The sequence below is a fragment of the Bradysia coprophila genome (genome assembly GCF_014529535.1).
Source record: "Bradysia coprophila strain Holo2 chromosome X unlocalized genomic scaffold, BU_Bcop_v1 contig_12, whole genome shotgun sequence".
NCBI lineage: Eukaryota > Metazoa > Arthropoda > Insecta > Diptera > Sciaridae > Bradysia > Bradysia coprophila.
This window is the reverse complement of record NW_023503293.1, coordinates 7,636,350-7,653,926: the sequence shown is the minus strand read 5'-3', so window position 1 is coordinate 7,653,926 and position 17,577 is coordinate 7,636,350. Positions and strand designations below refer to the sequence as shown.

At 36.6% G+C, this 17,577-nt stretch overlaps 1 protein-coding gene across 1 annotated transcript; it reads left to right on the top strand.

Annotated features, from left to right (window-relative positions):
* The first annotated feature begins 8,401 nt into the window (after nucleotides 1–8,401).
* Nucleotides 8,402–11,484, top strand: LOC119067421 (phenylalanine--tRNA ligase beta subunit). Its single transcript, XM_037170392.1, has 12 exons — nucleotides 8,402–8,632; nucleotides 8,691–8,746; nucleotides 8,809–8,966; nucleotides 9,024–9,180; nucleotides 9,254–9,430; nucleotides 9,519–9,698; nucleotides 9,779–9,954; nucleotides 10,020–10,172; nucleotides 10,241–10,373; nucleotides 10,445–10,537; nucleotides 10,897–11,167; nucleotides 11,232–11,484. The coding sequence occupies exons 1-12, from the start codon at nucleotides 8,575–8,577 to the stop codon at nucleotides 11,381–11,383; spliced, it is 1,764 nt and encodes a 587-aa protein (XP_037026287.1). The 5' UTR covers nucleotides 8,402–8,574; the 3' UTR covers nucleotides 11,384–11,484.
* Nucleotides 11,485–17,577: the final 6,093 nt, after the last annotated feature.

Here is a 17,577-nt window from a genome sequence, read left to right as displayed (position 1 = left end):
GAACAACTTTCATCAAAACTTAACATGGTCTATTATCGATAATCGATTGACTGAAAGTCAGGGTCTTATAACAGAAAATAACCTGAATAACCTAAATTGTTGCCTACATTTTGGGACAAAATTATTATTATTTTGATGATATTTTGGACTCGCATCCTTTTTCGAAAAAGTACGACCATCGTGTTGGTGTTAAAATGTATTAGTTTTCAGCAAAAATTTGAATGTTTGTGGCGATGTTACCTAACTCCGAGAAAACTCAAAATATGTGTCAATTTTCGTAAAATTTAGTTTTCTCGGACTGAGGTTATATCACCACAAACATTTAAGAGTGAATTCGCTAAAACTTCGAACAGTCGGGTCGGGATTCATTCCGACGGCGATCCGATCGAGGTATGGCTCAAATAAATCGTCGTTCAATTCTGAAAATATCGTGGAACAACTTTTTTACGGAAAATTTTTTGCTGGGCTGTCATGGCCCTTAAAATTTTTTTCTCTGAAGTGGTCGCGAAAATCGTTTTTTATCAATTACTCCAACATGCGAGATGTGAATAATGTCAAATTGTGCACGTAGGTCAATGAGCTGAATATTATTGACCAACAAACGCCCACCCAGCCACCGCAACAAGTGAAAAACGCAACAAGTGAAATGAGGCACACAAATGTAGGCTATATTTTTAGCTTAGTACCGGTGCCTCTTAATAATACAGAAAACGTCCGAACACTTTGTTACCGCAATAACTTCCGTAATTCTTATCCGATTTTTTTTTTTTTTTTTTAATCGACGAAGATTGAAATTCTCGAAGTTGAGTTCGTACATCGGGAATGTTAGAAAAACGAGATGGGAGAAATTTTACACAGACGCTTTTCCTTGTTACTGCGATAACTTAAGTAATATACCATCTTTTCAGCGCTTTTTAGTAGACTCATATTTATCGGAAGTAAAACATCGCTCGCTGAACCTTCAACTCATAGCTTTTGTTTCTAAACGGCCAGTAAAATTTAAAAAAAATTCACGCTTCTTACATCGCTTTTTCATCTGACTGTAATATTGTGCTCTTAAAAACACCAGCTTATTTGAAAATGATAAGAAAACTGGGAATGAAATTATTGAAAAACTCAGTTGGTCAAGGGACCAAACGCCTAACTTACCCAAGAGGTGGGCCTAGTCGTATCATTTTCAATAATTTGATAATTATTGTCGATTAACTGTCAAAAAATCGATATTTTCGAAATTTCTCTTATTCATTTGGACAGAAAACCGAAATGACAACTTTGAGCGCACTGTTGCGTACTATATTTGTGTTGAATATTCAAAATTAGTTCCCTGATAGAACTGCATTTGTAAATATTTTCATTGTTTATCGAAATATCGATATTTTGATAATTATCCAAATTTCAATAGTTATCGATTATATTGATTAATTTTCGTTTATCGATAATCAGAATCATTATCGCCCATGCCTACTCCGAAACAAGATTTCAGAATTGATTGACAAAAAATGAGAAAAAAAATTCTGAAAAATAAGCTCTGCATGCAGAAGCCGTGGAAGATCCCGTGTCACCCCAAGATTCAGACGATGTCTTGGTTCAGTTGGATAGACTGTCAGTTTTCGAGAAAAGAAATCCCCTTCTACCGGAGTGGATTATTTCAGTTTTCAATCCTTTCGATCAACATATTTCGAAATATCATTGATCAGAACGATAGAATTTCTACAAGCAAGTATTTTGTAAGTTGATGATGAAACGAATTGTATGAAGCTCATTCCTTCGTCCCAGTTAATTTAAATGAAAAATTACCAATGAAAATAGTCATTCATATCAAATTAAGGGCAATATTTTCAGACAGTGAGAACATTGAGCAAACACCTAGAAATGGGTCTGAACTGATAATTCGAGGCATCAAAAAATAAAATTTCTGTTCGGCTCTATTTTGGAGATGGATTAAACCAACGCACTTCAAGCGCAGGAATGTTACTCTAAAGAGAGTAGGAGTACTGAAACTCTAGAGTACAAATTTGGATTTTTTTCATTTCATATTTGTTGAAGCAAATAGCAAAAGTTAAAATGACTCGAGACCAGTGATACCCTACACCGATCAAAATTGTGGCTGTTCGTGGCTGATAAAGAATGTTCGGTTTTTAGACCCGTACGAAGTACTGGGGTCTTATAGGTTTACGCATACGTTTGTAACACGTCGAATTGGACTCCCTGAGTAAGGGGAAACCTATTGTGGTTGTCTAGAGATGCCAAATCCGCGAAAAAAAAATGTCCGTCTGTCCGTCTGTCTGTCTGCACGATAACTTGAGTAAAACGCATCCGATTTTGAAAATTCTTTTTTTTTCCGTTTGGTAATGTCAAAAGACAGGCTAATTTCGAAGATGAGTGATTTTGGATGGACCCCTCCCGAGCTGTGGCCCAATAAGTGCTTTACGGATTTTCGAAGATATCTCCGGACATTTAAACGTTAAACTTGTAAGTGATACGTCAAATAAAAGGTATTTACAATACCGATCGACAAAAAAAAAAGTTTATGGAAATCGGATGTCCGACTCGTGAGTTAGACCCCTTGGTGTGGAACAGGCACAGGGCGGCAAGCAGTTTTTGCTTGTAGGTCGGCCACATTTGAACATATTTCGTCTGTTTTAGCTTTATTAGATAGGTATTGACCGTACCAATCAGGGAAAATTTTTTTTATGAAATTATGTTCTCCGGAGCGTGAGCTAGGTCTCTTGGAGTGAGCTCTTATCTGGCTACTCGGTCGTACAGTGAACGTGGAGTATTTTGTCAATATCTCGAGTAAATTTTGACCGAATTTCATGAATTTTTTAGCCCCGTACGAAGTACGAAGGGGCTTATAGGATTACGATGCCGTGTGTAATTGATGGAATTCGAAGCAGACGGTAAGGGCAAAGTGTTTGCCTATGTTCATAGATGACGAATCCGCAATAAAAATTTGGGCCGTCTGTCCGTCTGTCCGTCTGTCCGTCTGTCCGTCTGTCCGTCTGTCCGTCACGTCGATATCTTGAGTAAATCAAATCCGATTTCAAAATTTTTTTTTTTCCCTGAAAGATAGTCAAAATAGTGAGGCTAAGTTCGAAGATGGGCATATTCGGGTCGGCCCTTCGTGAGTTAGGGCCACCTAAGTGATTTAAGGTCTTTTGGTGATATTTATGGCAAAATAAACGATGGAAATGTAAATGACACGGCAAATGATAGGTATTGTTAATACCAATCCAGGAAAAAAAAGTTTTTTAAAATCGGGTGAGTGGACCGTGAGTTAGGGCCTTAGAAGTGAAAAGCTGCTAGGGCCCTATGTGTATTTTACATAGAACTCGAGTAAATTTAATCCGTTTTTCGTAATTTTTGTTTCATTTGGAAGGTAATCGAACGCCGAATAGAAAGTTGTTGAAAAATTATTAAATTTGGGTCCTTGGACTAAGGCCACTACTAGGGCCCTATGTGTATTTTACATTGAACTCGAGTAAATTTCATTCGTTTTTCGTAATTTTTGTGTCATTTGGAAGGTAATCAAAGGCCGAATAGAATGTTGTTGAAAAAAAATTAAATTTGGGTCCTCGGACTAAGGCCGCTACTAGGGCCCTATGCGTATTTTACATACAACTCGAGTAAATTTCATCCGTTTTTCGTAATTTTTGTTTCATTTGAAAGATAATCGAACTCCGAATAGAATGTTGTTGAAAAAAAAATGAAATTTGGGTCCTTGGACTAAGGCCGCTACTAGGGCCCTATGTGTATTTTACATATAACTCGAGCAAATTTAATTCGTTTTTCGTAATTTTTGTTTCATTTGGAAGGTAATCAAAGGCCGAATAGAATGTTGTTGAAAAAAAAATTAAATTTGGGTCCTCGGACTAAGGCCGCTACTAGGGCCCTATGTGTATTTTTCATATAACTCGAGCAAATTTCATCCGTTTTTCGTAATTTTTGTTTCATTTGGAAGGTAATCAAAGGCCGAATAGAATGTTGTTGAAAAAAAATTAAATTTGGGTCCTCGGACTAAGGCCGCTACTAGGGCCCTATGTGTATTTTACATATAACTCGAGCAAATTTCATCCGTTTTTCGTAATTTTTGTTTCATTTGGAAGGTAATCAAAGGCCGAATAGAATGTAGTTGAAAAATAAATTAAATTTGGGTCCTTGGACTAAGGCCGCTACTAGGGCCCTATGTGTATTTTACATATAACTCGAGCAAATTTCATCCGTTTTTCGTAATTTTTGTTTCATTTGGAAGGTAATCAAAGGCCGAATAGAATGTTGTTGAAAAAAAAATAAATTTGGGTCCTCGGACTAAGGCCGCTACTAGGGCCCTATGTGTATTTTACATATAACTCTAGCAAATTTCATCCGTTTTTCGTAATTTTTGTTTCATTTGGAAGGTAATCAAAGGCCGAATAGAATGTAGTTGAAAAATAAATTAAATTTGGATCCTCGGACTGAGGCCGATACTAGGCCCTATGTGTATTTATACTCAATAAATTAAAATTTTAAGGCTATTTGAAATTTTGGTTTTATTTGAAAGGAACGTCGTACGGGGCTTCGTAATTGCGCTATGTGCAATTTCTAAGATGTACACATTCCATAATAATTTTACTTTAACTACTTTAACCGGCGCATAGGCTTACGGTCAAAGTAGGGTGACAGACGCACTAGGGTCACGTACGCAATAGATATACGGGTTTGTACGGGGCTCAGTCGCAGCAAACGCTCCGACTGTTCTGATGGCTCGTTTTTGTTTGAAAGGTATTAACGAATGTAAAGCGTCGGTACTATTTCCGGTCTCCTAACAAAATGGCTGCCGGCGGCCATATTGGATTTTATTAAAAGTGATATAAAGTGGGAAAAATGATGCTTAGAGAGTTTCTGTTAACATGGAAATAATGTGTTAAGTGTGAGGGGTTTCAGGGATTCCATATAGGGACATCTATATATACCTCTTTTCAGCTATATTGAGCTATATATTTTTATTTTTATTTATTTTTATTCGTTTTACGATCAACAAACAGGCCGAAGCCCAATAACATGTCAATCAAAAATTTAGAAAAAAAAGAATATTCAAATCCGAATCACATAACAAAATTAGAAAATAGTTCAAAACCAGAAATTCCAAAAACTAATATGTAAGATGAGATTTGACAAGCTCCTTATACACTGAAAACCTGCCATCAAAAATATCCAACTCTGAGAAGAACATGTCGTGATGCTCCTGCAGCCGATAAATAGGACAATTTCTCTGGATGTTAGTTTTGAATTTCGGCAGATAGAAGACGGCTCTTCGTCGTGTCGACTTATTCCGGTGATCAAATGCGAGCTGATTGCGTAGATTGGAGTCGATACGGTAATGGATCAACTTGTAGAGAGCCAATTCATCATTCTCAAGTCGTCTAGATTCCAAAGAATGCATTTTGAGAACACTAAGCCGCTGGTCGTATGATGTTCGTTCCATGTTAAACTTGAAGTACAGCATTCTGGAAAATTTTTTTTGCACACGTTCGATTTGACTGGTAGAATTGTGATAAAACGGACTCCAAACTGATGAGCAATATTCAAGTCTACTTCGGACGAGAGCGTTGTAAAGTGACATAAAACTTGATTGATTGGAGAAGTATCTTCCACATCGAAAAATGAAACCCAGAAGCTTGTACGATTTTCTTGTGATGAAGTCGACGTGTTCGTTAAATGATAATTTATCATCAATGATGACTCCCAGATCGGTTATCGAGCGAACCCGTTCAACAATTTTACCACACAGCATATATGGAAACTGAACTTTGGTTGGACTATGAGTGAACGATAGGACAGCGCATTTCTTATGGTTGATATACATGTGGTTTGATTCACACCACCGTTCCACTAGATCGAGGTCACTCTGCAGAAGTAGGCAGTCACTTTCGTTGACGATCGGGCGAAAAACTTTGAGGTCATCAGCAAAACCGAGGCCGGAACCAGCTGAAAGAGATGAAAGCAGGTCGTTGATGAAAATTATGAATAGAAGTGGACCCAATATTGATCCTTGCGGAACGCCTGAGGTTGGAAAGAATTGGTTTGAAGTAGAACGACCAATCACTACCATCTGCGAGCGATCACTTAAGTATGAAGAAAACCATTCGACTAGGTTCATGTTGATTCCAAGTCCTTTAAGCTTGCCAATAAGACGACCATGGTCAACTTTGTCGAACGCTTTGGTGAAGTCGGTGTAGATTGAGTCAACTTGACCACCATCCACAATTTCGTTGGCCAAGAACGATACATACTCCATGAGGTTCGTTTGAGTAGATCTTTTGGAAACAAATCCGTGCTGAGAAAGGTGAATTTTATGCTTGATTTGGTCGAACAACATAGTAAACACAAGTCTTTCGAAAACTTTAGATACCGCACACAGTATACTAATTGGTCTGTAATTTGAGATGTCCGTTTTGTCACCATCCTTGAAGATCGGCGAGACGAAGCTTACTTTCCATATAGGGACATCTATATATACCTCTTTTCAGCTATATTGAGCCAGGCATATAGAGCTATATAATAGCATATTCCTCTGTGAAATGTTTATTTATAGTGAAATATAGTTAAATATAGCGGTATATAGCTGTTTAAATAGGAATTTATGAAATTTGTCTTCGTACGGGGCTGTCTATATTGCCTCCGGCAATTTAGTTGTATATGACAAGGCAAAGAGTGGATAATGTAAGTGATTTTAAAGGGAGAATAGTTTTTCAGCAGAGAAGAAAATGAAGTAAGAGAAATGAAGAGTTTCACATTAAAGGCTTTTGATACGAATAGGTGTTTCGTACGGGTCGGCGTTAGCTATGTTTTTTTCATGACCTTTTTGCGAATTTTGTGGAATATTGTTTTGTCAGTTAACGTTTTTGGTAGGTGTAAGTAGCTTGAGACTAAGAAAAACAGAGATTCGAATGAATATTGAAAAGAACTTTGAGGTGAGTATAATTATGAAGAAAAAAATATTTTTGGAAAAATAAAACTATTGAAGAAACCAGGCCTAAATGGAGTCAGCCCACTTATCGGATCCAATCGTTAATCCTAAGGAAATTTCGTAATAAGTCAGTATTTTAGGCATGGGCGATAATGATAATGATTATCGATAATTATCGACTTTTTTTATCGAAAATTATAAAAAAAATATCGATAATCGAGAATTATTGATATTTTGATAATTATCAAGATATCGATAATTCGACATATCGATATTACGGTCCGAAAATCCGATAATTATCGAATTTCGATATTTTGATAATTATCGATAGTTATTAAATTATCGATAACGATATGATTAATCGATTATCGATAATTTCTTTCGATTGATATTATCGATAATTTTGAACGTCTCCCATCCCTACAGTATTTCTTTTCCACTAGATACTAGATATATGATATGAACTTATGCCTCTGACCAACAATTAGTACTCTTGTTCTTGAAAGTTCGCAAAAAGAGAAATTCTGTTAGGATCGAACAAAACAACTGTACGGTCCTTGTTAAAAATGCTCTGTGCATTATTTTGGGAAAATCTAAGTTAACATTGTATTGTCAAAGTGTTCTAGAAGAGCTTAGATTTTCTTAGCAAAATTTCAGTGTGCGATATTGATAGATAGATGACGGACGTAAAATGTCTTCTACCATCAATTGATCGTTGAGGGCGAATTAGTTCAAAACTAATCATTTTAAAGCCTCTTAAAATCTTCTCGTGTAATAAATAAACTGATTTGTAATAAAATGAGTCTGACTTTATTTGTGGAAGAAAGTGCTGAAGAAAATTAGTCGTGATGTCCAATTCGTTTGCAACAGTCCTCTTCGCAAAACGATAAATTCTTTGGGGTTGAACAAAACACCTATACGTTTTTCTTGGTAAACGGAGCATAACACCTCTACTACGCTCCTCATCGTACAAGCATAAATTCACTAGGTTTGAACAGATCAGAAAACATTTACATTCCTTTTCGAGAATATCAATAGAGATTACTGTACCAGGGAAGTAATTTGATAACTCGTATCCAGATGAGCAAAAAGATCCGAGTGCTTCAGCTCGATGTATGCTTTTTTACTTTACGAGCGAGGTAAAGGATTTTCCCTAGTGAGGAAAAGGCCACATTACCTCTCTAGTAAAGTAAAATATTAAAATTAAAGTAGCTCCTTTGAATTGTTAATTAGCATACTGGAGCTATGCGGTTTTTTATGTTCTGTTTGGATTTTTTTTTTTTTTGCTAAATAAAGAAGTGAAGTGAAAGTAAAATATTATTTCAGGTAAATCAGACTTATATTTCGAGAATATCAAATTATTTATTTGGATTATTTATCAAAATAAAATACGAATCTCATGATTGGTGGTATATGGTAAAACGATTGGTATCATTTTTTTACCGGCAGATGTCGCTTTTGATAGTAAGATTGTAGCTGTCACTTCGACAGAAGAAAACATTATTTTTGATTGTAACTAATTTCATATGCGTGGCCGTTCTATCGTGCTCGTCTCTGAATCAAAAATCATAAATAATAAACCGAAACTTTGATCGTGTGTTGATAAATAAAAAAGTGAAGTCAACATGCCGACTATTGGAATCAAAAGAGATGAGCTGTTTGCAGCTTTAAACAAAACCTACAGTAAGTGTTCAACATTGGCACAAGTTTTGTTCGAGAGGTTAATTTTGCTATCTCTTAGCCGACGATGAATTTCAGAAACTGTGCTTCGAATTCGGTCTGGAACTCGATGAAGTGGTAAGCGAACTTTGACATAATATCCATTGGAAGAATGTCGAAATTGATTTATCCCAAACCAGACTAGTGAGAAGCAAATGCTCACCAAAGAGCAGGGAGACGGTGTTCAAGCCGACAATGCTTCGGACGAAGTCATCTATCGAATAGACATTCCAGCCAACCGATACGATTTGCTTTGTATTGAGGGTTTGGTGTCTGGACTGCTGGTATTCATGGGGCGGTAAGTAAATGAATCCCAACCGGTTTATAGATTTTCATTGATTTGTCTCTCGTTCAGGCCGCCACCTCGATTCAAGGCTATCAAATCGACTGCCATCACTGAGAAGATGACAATTTTACCGAACACAGCGAAAATTCGTCCATTCGCTGTAGCCGCAATTTTGAGGAACATCTCATTCAATCGGCAATCGTATGCCAGTTTCATCGATTTGCAAGTAAGTGTGGCCTGTTCGACCGGAATGTCGAAAAAGTCGAAATTCAATTCGTTTGGTCGTTGTTTTACAACAGGACAAACTTCACCAAAACATCTGTCGAAAACGTAGTCTGGTTGCCATTGGTACGCATGATTTGGACACCATTCAGGGACCGTTCTTTTACGATGCCAAAAGTCCGGCCGACATAAAATTCGTTCCGTTGAATCAAGAGAAAGAAATGAACGCTACCGAACTGATGGAATTCTATTCGGTAAGAAAATTTCGGATATTTTGTCTGCGGTGTGCATGACGAAATGAGCGCCAATGATTGGGAAATTCTAATTTTGATTTTGCATCAGACCCATGCGCAACTGAAGCAATATCTGCCCATTATCCGTGATTCGCCCGTGTATCCAGTGATCTACGATTCAAATGGTGTGGTACTGTCACTACCGCCAATTATCAACGGCAATCACTCAAAAATAACATTGGAGACGAAAAACGTTTTCATCGAATGTACAGCAACTGATCTGACAAAGGTACACAGCTTAGTAAATCTGTAGAATGTCACTTCAGATTCCGGAGTTTTCCTTTCTGAACAAAATGATTTATTTGACAGGCAAAAGTGGTTCTGGACACATTGGTCTGCATGTTTTCGTCGCATTGCGCCGAGCCGTTTACCTCGGAAATCGTTGAAGTCATATCCGCTGATGGAACGTCGAACTATTACCCGGAACTGCCTTACCGAACCGAAGTAATATCGCCGAAATTAGCCAATTCTTACATTGGAATCAAGTACGAACCGAATCTCAGATTTTTTCTGTTTATCATCTCAACTAAACTCGTTCCGAATGTTACAGTGAAACACCGGACTCCATCGCCGGACTTTTGACCAAAATGTATCTCAAATCGGAGGTCAACGAAACCGGTGAAGTTTCGGTGGAAATACCACCGACTCGTCACGATGTAATCCATGCGTGTGATATTTATGAAGACGTTGCTATCGGTCACGGGTAGGTCATTGCTTTGATTTCAGTTTTTTAATTACACCATTTTTCACCTCCCCGTTCAAATCTTTCAGCTATAATAACATCAAACGGGTTCTGCCACCAACCATGCATATTGGACGACAGTATCCATTGAACAAATTGACGGAACAATTGCGAGAGCAAGTGGCCCAGGCCGGATTCACTGAAGCTTTGACTTTTACATTGGTATGTTCATGGTCCCGTGATGATAGAACGTTGGTGCTCTAATTTTTCATTTTGTTTGTTTGTTCATCTAGTGCTCGAGAGATGACATTTCGACTAAATTAAATAAGGCTCTTGAAGATGTTCCGGCTGTTCACATTGGCAATCCAAAAACTTTGGAATTTCAAGTAAGTGGTTTTGGTACCAAAATTTATCTTAAAACGATGATTTCAAAGCGCTCTGCCTCTCACTTTTAACGCTCCATTCACTCTCAAATCTATATACCCATTCACAAAGTTCTATCGAATCAGCCACCTTTATCAATTTTTATTGCTATCGTCCAATGAAATTACATAGGTTGACTGTTTGGCTTTCATTGGATAGTGAATTAATAGCACTAAACGATCACTCCTGCGAAAACGAACTCTTGATTCTTGAAAAAAATCCTGGATTGAGTTCTTCAAGAGCTAAGGAAGTTCGACTTCCTTTGAATATTTCTAACAATTGATGTCCACGACCAATCAAATTATTCTATTTAAATGACTAGGTTGCCCGTACCACGCTCGTACCCGGCCTGCTGAAAACGCTATCCGCAAACAAGAAAATGCCTTTGCCGTTAAAACTTTACGAAATTCAAGATGTGGTCATTGCTGACGAAAATACAGAGGTCGGAGCACGAAACGAACGTCGCATCGGTGCAGTGAATTGCAGCAAATCAGCTGGTTTCGAGATTTGCCACGGTCTGCTGGACAGAATTATGCAACTGCTGGAAGTACCGTGGAAAGGCGAAAATGGTTACAGTTTACAGAAAGTCGAAGGTAAGTGCGCGCAATCCGAATGCTTATTCGTGGAATCCAAAAAAATAATTTTCCAATTCACCAGACTCAGCCTATTTTCCCGATCGCTGTGCAAACATAGTGTACAAGAATGTGGTGATCGGTAAAATTGGAGTTTTGCATCCGACCGTACTGCAAGCATTTGAAGTGTCTCATCCGTGTTCGGTGGTTGAATTCAACATTGAACAATTCGTCTGAATCACCGGGGGTTGCTAGGCAACACACGTTGTCACAACAGAGAAAATGTTTACCGCTTTTGATTACATCAATAAAACGTTCATTTTACGCTTGATACTGAATTCGTTAGTTCATTTATTGTGGGGAACAAAAACCTTTTAAAGCCGGTGCTGACCATATGCATCCAAAGTCCAAATACGACGAAAATTGGGAGGATTTAACATCATTGGAAGGTATCAGCGAAAAATGGAAACAAGAAACAAAATCTTGATTTCGTTGGACACTGACAATGAACAAGAATTCAAAGTTGAATTCTACCAAAATTGTCAACGTTTGCACTGCGACATAGTAAGTTCTTCTGCTTTTCATTGAACAGTAGCAATGTTTCTCTGTTGAAATCCAACCAGTGATGCATATATCACGTCCAGGGCCTAATATTTGACAAAGTTTCACAAATGTTTCACAAAAATTGTGTAAACATTTGTGAAACATTCGGAAAACATTTGTGAAACTTTGTCAAATATTAGGTCCTGACTCCTGATCAAGTTTCATCAAGACTCAATTCTAAGATTTTGTAGAATGTTCTGCTGTTCATGATATCATGGTTATGGTTCTACTTTGACTGTGCTGTTGGTTTCTACTCGCTTCTTTCTTAAAGCGGCACGATGTAAGCAGAATGAGATTGGAATTATTGATCGAAAAGAAGAAATGATGTGGCTGTGCCGACAGTGCAACGTTCATTTTTCTTAAAATTTTTAATTTGATCGGATTGTGGATAATACTGTGTTCAGAGACCAGTGCGAGCTTTACTTACAGTCTATGCGGGTTAGGATTTCAAAGTTTCAAGACATTAAAGATTTTGACAAGACTCCGTACGACGCACTTCAAGCAAACATGCTATTAATGACAGCTGCCAAATAGAGTACTAATTTGTATGAAAAAAAAAATCCAGATTTTCTTACAGTTCCAAAATTTGTTCGATACACTGTCCAGTCTCAGTACCCTATAGGGTACTAATTATATTTAGAGTACCACTCATGCTTAAAGTACGTTGCTCCGTAAGATAGTTGAGAACTTAGCATCAGGGCCTATTATTGAAATTTACTGAAATTACTGAAAATTGTCGAAATTTACCGGAATTCATCAAAAAGGCTTTTTGGTAATATTTCGATAAATTTCGGTAATTTTCACTAATTTTAGTAAATAACATGCACAATAACAGGTTTTGCCTATTCGATAAAAAAGACAATTAGACAAGACGCTTCTGAAGATAAGAAATACCATAGAACTGTCAAGCACCGAAGCTGCTAGACAGTGCGTTGTAATTACCCACTGACTAACACTTACAACATTTTCATGTCGTTAAGTTGGCTTGCTCGGGTTGGTTACTTCACAAGCTTTGTTAATTCACATTGCTAGCGCAATACCACTTCCAATTTATATAAATTGATAATTGAATTAGTCCTGAGTACCTGATATACTTGTAATATTTTCACCGTTCTATTTATCTGAATTTGAATTAATTGAATTAATGACATATATAATCTTTGAGTAATGCGAGATGACACGCTCCCCATTCGTAAAACAACATAAATGGACAATTTATTTTACGAGCATTTCATTCCAATGGAAAATTTATTGAAAAAATCGTCTAACAAGCACGTCTTCTTGTATACATGCACGTTGGCAAACATCGCACACTGCTATTGTGTAGCAACACATGCCGGAAATATAAGTGCAAATTATATTCTCACGAAAGCATATACCTGTCCAAATGAGATTATTGTTTCCGTTTATTAACACTTTCTGAGAGTTGAAATGAATGAGACAAAACAAAGAGACGAATAAAAATCGTTCATTGTGCAATTATGAATGTGTCAAAATGGTTATTTTCATGCTTCGGGGCCGAAAATGAGGGCAATTTTTCGAATTTTCTCGGGTTTCCGGCCCTCTGCGAAATTGCCTTAAATCAATCGTCCAAAACAGGTACACAATAGTTATTTGTGTATCTGTTTTGGACGATTGTTTTTAGGCAATTTCGCTTGTTGTGGCCCGAACGAAGTGAGGGCTACATGCGAAAGTGCCTAAAATCAATCGTCCAAAACAGATACTCAAAAAATTTTTCATGTAAGGGGTCGAAAACCTGAGAAAAATATCGAAACTCCCTCATTTTCGGCCCCGACACATGAAAAACGCATTTACAATGCTGTTGTCATTTATATGAGCCAACAAAATATGGAAATTGTTTTTACAATAAATAAAATTACTATTTATTTGGTATGTCTTTAAATAGTGAGTAATAAAACTGAGAGCCAATAACAATACCACAGTAGCTGGCACTATTCATGATGTCGATGGGTAAATACCAAGGAGGTCAAATTCAATTAAAAGACACTTATCATACTCTCGCTTTTCTCTCTGATTAGATACATGAACATCACATTGATTAACGTTGTTAAAGAAGAAAAGGTCAAAAAAGAAGCAAAATGGAAGTCAAAAATTGAAGAAATTGTATCCGCCATCGATAAAGATGAAGAAAAAGACAAGGCTGTATACTTTGGGGAGGTCACGCAGATACAGATACGCGGGTTACACACCACAGTTGATGATAAAATGGGCGATTTCATACAAAAATTCACCTACTCTGATGATTCTCGTCGTCTTAATGATGTGGTGAATTTTTTTACATGTAAAATCATCAGAAGTGGTGTGTTCCCGCGTATCTAATAAAATGGCGGTCTGCGTGACCTTCAGAAGTGGTGTGTTCCCGCGTATCTAATAAAATGGCGGTCTGCGTGACCTCCCCAAAGTATACAGCCTTGGAAAAAGAAACAGAAGAAGAAGAATTAAAAAATGAAGATTAAGTAGTGTGTTTCATAGCATTTCATGTTTGTTCTTCTGTAAGAGCTGTAAAATTGTAAAATAAAATGCCCATTTGGTTTCAGTAATATTCATCAATTTTCATTTATTCAGACTCAATGAAAGTCAAACTTTGCAACGGTCTATTTGCCAGCACAGTTGAAGCGATGGCCGCAAGGTGTCAGTGTTTTAGAACGCTTTGACGTTTATTCATTACAAAAAGACAGATGCTTAGCAAATGTTGTCTTTGTGAAAATTGTTCAAGAAATCTGACCATAAAGTGACTTCTTCACGAAATTGAAAACCATGTCCAAACAAATAAGCGGAAAAGGAGCAGCTGGCTGTGAAAACGATGCAGACGCTGTAAGTTTATCGTGTGTATTCTGATATTTGAAATCAGTAAGTAGCATTCACATGAAATCCATCTTTTTATTGTTTATAGTCAACATCTGCATCGAAGCCGAAATACCTCATTTGTGTTCCAAGGAAAGAAAACTACCCGACGATGGGAATCGTTCAACTGAACTCAACGACTTGTGCGACAACGTAATCGATTTGATTTTATGTCACTTGCAACTAGAAGATTTAGCCAATATTGCCGACACAAACACTCGGCTTAGAAGTATTGCTTGTTCAATATTTTCACGGAAACATTCACATCGTATAATATCAATCGATGTTTTTCATTATGTACGTAATATCGATGAGTTCTCTTTTGAAACGGTACTAGAGGGTATGCCCTTTTTTTGTAAGCACGAACCGTTCGTCAGAATCAGTGATGCCAGAATTTGGTTTAAACTAATGCGAAATTTCGGAGCATCCATTAAATTTATTCGCTCAAGGTTAGAACGTTCGAGAGCGTGGTGAATATATTTTAAGAGCTCCACAGAATGTGATGAAATATGTGACCGAATTTTGTAGTGATTCAGTGCACGTACTTGAACTGGTTGACTATTCATTTTTTACCTTGGATAAGCCATTGACCAATCTTCAAGAGTTCTTCTTCATATATGAAGCTTTTGAGCCATCAGCGTTGGAATTGATGCCGAATCTACGTTCTCTATATGCGTTTTTCGTTCCAAGAACATTGGAAAAGCACTACGAAAAACTGGAAAGAGTTAAATTGCAAATGGAAAACGACCAAGAAGTAGAATCATTCATCTCATTTTTGCAACAAAACCGACAGATCAAACATTTGACAGTAAATGTAGGCCACAAGTGCAGACCTGAATACAATGATTTAATATATTCTTCGATTGCTGAAAATTTGACACAACTTACGACCTTAAAAATATATGAAATAAATAAGCCGACGGTATTTTCCACATATCGTTTCCAAACAGTCGAATCATTTTCATTTAGGATGTTGCAGAGCACACGGAGTTTACTAATCTGAGAAAATTCAAATTAGATGGTGATTATAGATCTTTAGATTGGCTGAACTGTATTGTGCGGAATAAAGGGCTAAAAGTATTGAAATTTCATTTCATACCTGAAGCGTGGTTGAAACAGAGTATCATTCGAAATCTGTTAAGCGAATTGTCTGAATTGGATCAAATCATTGTTTTTTCTAGTGAGCCAAAGAATTACTCGATTTTAAAGAATATACTCGGAAGAGAATGGAACCACATTGAAAAGAAAGAAAATGGTCGATTCAAGACTGATATTGAACTTGATGAGTTACATCTGGCAGTTTCCACGCTCAGTGAGAACTTACTAAAATGTATCCGCACCACATTTTTGTTTGTTACCGGTATTTTACAGAAATTTGTAGCGGATTTTTGGTTGATACCGGTATTTGGTGTCATAAATCCTTTGTTTTTAATGTAACATAGCGCACAAAGCGATATTTGTATACCAATTTAATGCACTTTAGGAGCGTTTTGTGCGAAAGCTTGTTGACTATCGGTATGACATTTTAAAATTTTTTACTAATGAAACGTTCGGAACGGTGATATTTTTAATTATTTTATAATTATTTCACAATCAAATTTAACTTAATACGTGATGAAAATGAAGTTTTGCCCTTCTTTTAATTTTTAAATTAAGTAATGGTTCACATTTTATTATGATACCATAAGAAAACACCTTTGCCGTCGATGCCTGCATACAATTTTTCTCATTTTAGAAACGTTCATCTTCGATTCATCTTTATTTATCAATTAGAAATAGTTTTTAAATCATTTCCAATGTTTAAAATATCTTTATTTTGTATTGAAAAAATACCATGCACGAAAATGTTACAAAAGAACATGCCCTATATAAACGTTTCCAAAAAAAAAAACGTTGACAAGTATGGATTGATTATGATTATTTCACAGGATTTTAATTTGACAGTTTTAATATCCAATGACGCAGTAATAAAAAGTTTAGTATTTAGTTTTAAGACAATTTTCGTACGTAACTAAATAGCAAAAGTTAATCGCCACCAACAATGTAATCGTCCTATTTTTAGCGTTATTTTTCGATTAACGCAATTCATGTCATGCTATACTCCTGATAATCATTTAAAATACTAATGTGTCAGTCCTAATTCATAAAGAGCAAAATGAATAAAATTAATGTAGAAACATAAATGATCTCTGAAGTTTGTATTGTTAGTGATTGTTAGCGGAATGCTAAGCTCAAGAGAACAATGGAGCAAATATGTAAGGTAGATTTACTCACATATGTGTTGAGAGGTGGAAGCATTTGGTGAACAGAGTAGCTACTATTGCAGATGTTATTTTGAGCAAACGTGAGAAATAAAACAAGTTGCATGAAAGTAAAGAATGTTCAATATTTATATCGCTTTCTTTATTTAAATTGATTTTCTATTTCGATGTAAACTCTACTAGCTACTGTGTTGCTGCATCAGTGACACTCTCGACAAGTCCGTCGCCGAGAATGAGAAAGTCGTTTTTCAATTGTTCGTGATTGAATTGCAATTGGCCGTCTTCATCTGCCACTTGGCCTAAAGCAGCGCTAATTTTGAATTCTTGTTTCGAAAAACTGTTTGGTTTCCAAAGCACGGCAATCTGTCGGCCACCGCATGGATTGTAAAAGAACATGGTCATGTAGCTCATCGAGATACGAGGCGACAGGATTATAATCAGACATGGGAATGAATGGTTTTCGCTGGCATAAAGTGAACAAAAGAATTTACAAAGAATTTTACGGTTGAGAACAACAAAAACAGAAGAAAAAACTGTAACATGTCCAAGATTGTATATGATGAAGTTACGCCTAACCCGTTATTACAAAAAATCCATTGAACTGTGCTGTATTACGAAATTGTAGTCCGATTTCGGTGCAGCTGAAATTTTAAATTGTAATTTCGTATAAGTTGGTCTATTAAGCCTTATCACATTGTATGG